The following is a 6,595-nucleotide window of genomic DNA, read 5'->3' on the forward strand; positions in this document are numbered from 1 at the left end:
GGGAGGCAGAGGCAGAGGCAGGCAGATCTCTGGGAGTTCGAGGCCAGCCTGGTTTACAAGAGCTAGTTCCGGGACAGGCACCAAAGCTACAGAGAAACCCTGTCTTGAAAAAAAAAAGAAAAACCAACCAAACAAACAAACACACATGCTTCGTTCCAACAGGGCAGAGAAGATTATACCGAATTCCTTGCCATAACAAGGACAGTATCAGAGCTTGGAGACCAAGCACTAGTTTGCATTCTACCAAGAGCTGACGAGGCAAGTAGATTATGACCTATAGATAGATGTTCGTATACTCACAAATCTTCTTTCTGCAGGTTTCTTGACATTAATTGGGTTTGATGCCATGTCAGGTAAGATAGCTGCAATGAGCTCCCCAGATATATCTCCTGCAGCTACTGTCCCGAGCCAGTCTGAACCTGAAAGACTCTAATAGGAAGAGAGCAAATTTATTTCATCCATCCACTCATTCATTCGCCTCTGATGGTGACTATACTGTCTGAGGCTGGGGAGAGAGATCCAGAGAAACAACTCAAATCCCTAACGATGGAATTATCCTGTAACGTTAGTTCCTCCTGTGCCCTGACTACTACAGTGAGCAAATGAGCATCTCCTAGATACTGAAGCTGGAAGAAGGAGCAGCTCACCCAGACGGTGCCTTTTCGTGGAGCAGTAAAGTAGGCCTTAAAACCAAGGTAACCAGCATCGATGTAATGAATTCCACAGAGTCCGTAACTATGAGAAAGAGAGACAGAATAAACTGTCCTTCTTCTAAGAATAATAAATTCTTTTCCTACAGAATTCAGAACAACCCAACCCTCCTTTCCCATTTCTGCTCCAACCCTTAGAGCCTGTCCCAACTCATAGCTTCATCTTGCCGTACGAGGCATAGCAGTTGTCCTGAGCCACGGTGACACCATTGTAGGGGAGCAGCCAGGAAAGCTCTGTACTCAAGAAGCGCTTGATACAGTTTATTGGTTCATAAGGTCGCCGAAGATCCCAGAATTTGATTTTCCGGTCACTCCCCGCAGAAACCAGGAAATGACTGAAAGACGGGAGAACACATCAGAGCCAATATGGAAGAGGCAGCCTGCTACAGCGTCCCCTTCCACAGCCCTCCTACTCTGTACCTGTTAGCTTTGCACCACTGAATTGTACGAACAGCCTGGTCATGGGCTAGGAAACACTGGAAGGGGTATAGCTTTAAGGAGCCATCAGAGAGACGTATCCGTTGGAGGGGTGAATTAGTGGGAAGATTCCAGAAAACCACCATGCCTAAAGTAGGGATAGAATATGTAGACATTAAAGCAGTGGTTCTCAACCTGTGGGTAGTGACTTCTTTGACAAACCTCTATCTCCAAAAATATTTACATATGGATCCAGAACTGTTGAAATAATTTCACGGTGGGGTCACCACAACATGAGGAACTGTGCTAAAGGGCGGCAGCATTAGGAGGTCAGGAACCACTGTGTTAAAGGGAGGGTGCTGGTTCTCTGTTCTCATTTCTTTCTTTGGGATCCCAGACTTTGTCTCCTGACTCTCAAATCCAAACTACAACGAAAGAGCAGGGATGATGATGACCAGCTGAGTTCTCCTGCTCAGCTCTAACACCCAATGCAACATCAACTAAAAGCGGCAGTTTAGTCCTGGACCTGCACCTGAAATTTCAGTTTGAATGTATCTGATGGCTGCTAAATAAGTGAAGATTTTTTTTAAAATTTGAATTCAAGTCCTCTGCAAGAGCAATACATGCTCTTAACTGCTGAGTCATCTCTTAGGACTCAAAAAAGTTTTAAAAAGTGCACATGGCTGACAGTGGCACATGCTTATAATCTTGGCATTCAGGCTGAGGCGGGGTGATCTACCTGGGACTCACCATGAAACCCTATCTCAACCAAACAAACTAAAAGCTCTTTAGAATAGTAGTTGGCAGACTACAACCAGCAGATCTGACAGATTCCGTTTTGCCTTTTTTTATTTGGGTACCAGGGAATAAACGTGCTTCATCTCACAGGAATGGAGTTAGTTAGTGTCACACTCTTTGGAGACAGCATCTTAGTGTGCAGCCTCGGCTGGCCTCACACTCACAGCATCCTTTGGGCTCTCCTCCAATGTCACTATCAGTCTTACTTAGGCTGCCTGTTCTGGCAGATTATACTGAAACACTGTCATACCTATTCATTTACACAACGTCCTGGGTTGATTACATACCAAAATAACAGAATTTAGCACCAATAATGGCAAATTAGCTTAAAAAGTCTAAAATTACTACTATTTGGCTCATTACAAAAAATTTCTTGGCTGGGCAATGGTGGCATACACCATTAATCCCAACACTTGGGAGGCAGAGGCAGGCAAAACTCTTGAGGCCAGCATGGTCTACAAAGCGAGTTCCAGGATAGTCAGGGCTGTTACATGGAGAAACCCTGTCTCCAAAAAACAAAACAAAACAAAAAACCCAGAAAATTTCTAATTCTGCTCTACAACAATAAAAACAACAGAATGGAGAGGAAGAGACAACAGATGTACAGACAGAAAACGACTTGACTTAAAACAAGGTAAGCCAGGCAGTGGTGGCACATACCTTTTTTTTTTTAATTTTTTTTAAAACTTTATTTAATGTGAATTGGTGTGAAGGTATCAAATCCCCTGGAACTGGGGTTACAGACAGTTGTAAACTGCATGTGGGTGCCTGGGAATTGAACCTAGGTCCTCTGGAGGAACAGGCGGTGTCATTAACCTCTGAGCCATCTCCCCAGGCCCAGGCACACACCTTTAATCCCAGCACTCGGGAGGCAGAGTCAATGGATCTCTGTGAGTTCAAGGCCAGCCTGGTCTACAAAGTGAGTTCCAGGACAGGCTCCAAAGCTACAGAAAAACCCAGTCTAGGAAAAAAAAAAAAAAAAAGAAACAAAACCAAAACCAAACAAAAAAACAAGCAAAGAAGAGGTATTCAGAAATGTAACTCAGATAAAAAGAAAAGATAAAGGACATTAAAAATCTTATATACATAAACGTAGCAAGTGTAGCATTTATGAACCTTTTTCAAAAAACAAAACAAATACAGTGAATTGTAGACGAGCAATGAAAATAACTCAGCAGCGGAGGCAGGAGACTGAGCTGAGAGATTTCAGGGAGACAATCATTAGATCACTTCAGCTAAAGCACCTTATCTCACATATGCAAGGGCTGTGTTCAATCCCTAGTACTGGGAGAGGTATAACAATAGCAATACAGCACGAGCCATGTGTCCTGAAGATGAAATACCATCCGAGAAAAGCAGAAAACAGACACAAGAGTGACGAAGGTTTAAAAAAGCATTAATTTCCTCATCTTCTTGAGAGAAAGTACACTGATCTCTGAAAATGAGACTGTTACTTATAAACAATAAAAGAGGAGAGATGGCTCAGTAGTAAGGCTGTCTTCTGCCAAACCCAACAACCTGAGTTTGATCCTACCTACATGGTTGAAAAAAAGAACCAACTTCTGTAAGTGTCCTCTAACCTCCACACACTGCCCCTCCTTGAGTTAATAAGTAAATGTAAAAAATATTAATTAAATACCTATAAATTGTTCTTATTTGAAGAACTAGGGGATTATATACAGAATCTAATGAATATTATGTAGGCACTTGCTAATCTTTTTATTTTTAATTTTGAGTGTCTAAAATGCCTGTGTATTCCTTGAGCTTGATCCTCCTACCTCAGGCTCCAAGTAGCTGATTATAGCCTTGTACAGCAGGCCCACCATACACTGGATCCTGGAGCACTACGCTCAGCTGTGACCTGCTTGTAGATGCCAGGAATTGAACCCAGGTCCTCTGGAAGAGCACTCAGTGATCTTAACGGAGCCACTTCTCCAGCCCCAACACCTTTACATTAAACAGCTTACATAGTATGATCTTTTACTATAAGGTTGTCCTTCTTTAAATTCCCATGACGAACTCCTGTATTATCTGAGAATTTTTCTCTTTTCTATTTCATAGTGGAAACATTTATGTTAAGTACATTTATTTCAAGCACATGATTCCGTGAGTTTGACAGGTACTTGCACCAGGAAAAAAAACCCCACAAACAAGAACCCAAATATTCCCATCACTGTCAAAATTCCTTATGACTCTTTATGAATGAGGAAAGCAACTATCTGCATATCACACTAGTGATCAGCAGGCATTGTGGTAGCTGTTCTGAGCTGTATCCATGCTATATGTCAGGAGACATCATTTTTTTTTTCTAAATTGCTGAGTACTTTATTATATGTATATACCAGTTCTGTCCATCTAATTATTTATTTGAATTATATAAATTTGTTTTGTATTTGTGTACCACAGCATGTGTATAGAAGACCATCTTAAGGGAGTCAGTTCTCTCCTTTGACTGTGAGAATCCTGGGGATCAAACTCAGATTGTCAGGCTAAGCAGGAATTTTACATTCTGGGCTGTTTATTCAGCTGCCCAATACTACCCCCCGCCCCTCCCCGAGACAGGGTTTCTCTATGTAGCTCTGGCTATCCTGAAACTCGCTATAAAGACCAGGCTGGCCTCAGACTCACAGAGATCCTCCTGTCTGGTTCTGAGTGTCGGGATTAAAGGCATGTGCCACCACAAGCTAGCAGTGTCCAGTTCTTAAAATTCTTTTAATTGGGCAGGGCAGTGGTGGCATAGAGGCAGACGGATCTCAGTGAGTTCAAGGCCAGCCTGGTCTACAAGAGCTAGTTCCAGGGGCTGGAGAGATGGCTCAGTGGTTAAGAGCATTACGTGCTCTTCCAAAGGACCGGAGTTCAATTCCCAGCAACCACATGGTGGCTCACAACCATCTGAAATGAGGTCTGATGTCCTCTTCTGGCCTGCAGGCATATTTGCAAACAGAATATTGTATCCATAATAAATAAATAAATAAACAAACAAACAAACAAACAAATAAATGAGCTAGTTCTGGGGCAGGCTCTAAAGCTACAAAGAAATGCTGTCAAAAAAAAAAACCAAAAAACAAACAAACAAAAAAAACAACCAATCAAACAAACAAAAACTTTAAAGTAAAAAAAAAAATAAAAAAAAATTTATTTATTTCCAAGACCTTTGGAAGAGCAGGCAATGCTCTTAACCTCTGAGCCATCTCTCCAGGCCCCCAAAAAATATTTTTTAAAATATGTATGTCATGTGTGCCCTGACAGGCTGGAAGATGTCTGATGCCCTGGAGCTGAGTTGCAGATGAGTGGGCTGCCCAACACTGGTGCTAAGAACTGAAGATGGGTCCTCTAGAAAAGCAGCAAGGACTGTTTGTTTACAACTGAGCCACCTCTCCAGATCCCCTAAGTTGTTCTAGTAACTTAAAAAATTATTATATTTCCTTCTTTTATGTGTGAGTCCAGGCATGTCACAGCTGGTGTGTGGGGGTCAGAGAACAACCTATAGCAGCTGCTTCTCCCCTGTTGTGGGGTCTCAAGGATCAAACTCAGGTTATCAGGCTTCAGGACAGATATCTTCACCTAAAGAGCCATCTAGCCAGCACCCCCATTTAACTCTGAATTGACTTTTAACTCGCAAATATTCAATGTTTTCTCATCATTGTAGAGGATGTTCACATCTTTCTTTCTTTTGAGATAAGGACAGAATAGCCCAGGCTAACCTCAAATAGTTTTAGGGTATGTTTTGTTTTTTTTTGTTTTTTTTGAGATAGGGTCTCTCTGTGTAACCCTGGAAGTTCTAGAACTTGCTCTATAGACTAGGATGACCTTGAACTCAGAGACCTGTCTGCCTCTGCCCAAGTGCTGGGCTCAAACACTTATTTTCTTCAAACTTCTGCAGTCAATGCTCTACTACTGAGTTATACCCCCAACCTTGAATTTCTGATCATCCTGCCTCCACCTCCCAAGCATTAAGATTACAGACATGTAACATTATGCCTAGTTTATGGAGTGTGAAGATTGAAAAAAGAAATACAAAGTAAGCATTCTACCAACTGAACTATATCCCACCCAATAATTTTCTTACTGGAAAAATTATAGTGACATTTCTTGTGTATTTTTATTTTTTTAACAATGCTTGAGTTTGTATAAAGATTTACTCTATTTAATGCATATGAGTATTTTTGCTTGCATGTCTGTTTGAGCACCATGTGCATGCTAAGGGCCCTGAGACCAGAAGGTTTTGGATCCCTTGGAACTGGAGTTATAGATAGTTGTGAGCTATAGGTGGGTGCTAGAAACCAAACCCAGGTACTCTGCAAGAGCAGCAAATGTACATAACTGTTGAAAAATCTCTCCAGTTCTGTTTTTAAACTATAATATAATGTTACGCTTAATCAAAAGAGGACACAATCCAAACCCAAGCACATATAAGAAGCTTAAAGACCAACAGGTCTTGGTTTTTACCATTATAGTATCCTGCAGCCAGGTGGTGGTGGGGCCTGGTAGGCATCCAAGCCAGGCTAAGGCACTGACCACACTCAGAGGGGTCTGAAGCTTGCACAGACCCCACCTGAAGGGTTGCCAAACACTGTACCTGTAAGGACAAAGAGCTGGGATTAGGATTAGGAGCTCTTACTGTTTGAAAGGAGACTCTAATTAGTAGTTTTTTGTTTTTTTTTTTTTTT

General features: G+C 41.8%; 1 protein-coding gene across 6 annotated transcripts in view; it reads right to left on the reverse strand.

The window, feature by feature from the left end:
- Positions 1-6,595, reverse strand: part of Gtf3c2 (general transcription factor IIIC subunit 2) — a 25,721-nt gene that overhangs the window by 4,039 nt on the left and 15,087 nt on the right. For all 6 annotated transcript variants that reach the window (XM_005371365.2, XM_026778100.1, XM_026778102.1 and 3 more), the window contains 5 exons: positions 6,375-6,504; positions 1,131-1,275; positions 884-1,045; positions 648-735; positions 301-429 (listed from right to left, as the gene is read on the reverse strand). In XM_005371365.2, the coding sequence (XP_005371422.1) occupies positions 301-429; positions 648-735; positions 884-1,045; positions 1,131-1,275; positions 6,375-6,504 (654 nt within the window). The remainder of the gene's footprint in view (positions 1-300; positions 430-647; positions 736-883; positions 1,046-1,130; positions 1,276-6,374; positions 6,505-6,595) is intronic.

The sequence above is a fragment of the Microtus ochrogaster genome, unplaced genomic scaffold (genome assembly GCF_000317375.1).
Source record: "Microtus ochrogaster isolate Prairie Vole_2 unplaced genomic scaffold, MicOch1.0 UNK106, whole genome shotgun sequence".
Taxonomy (NCBI): domain Eukaryota; kingdom Metazoa; phylum Chordata; class Mammalia; order Rodentia; family Cricetidae; genus Microtus; species Microtus ochrogaster.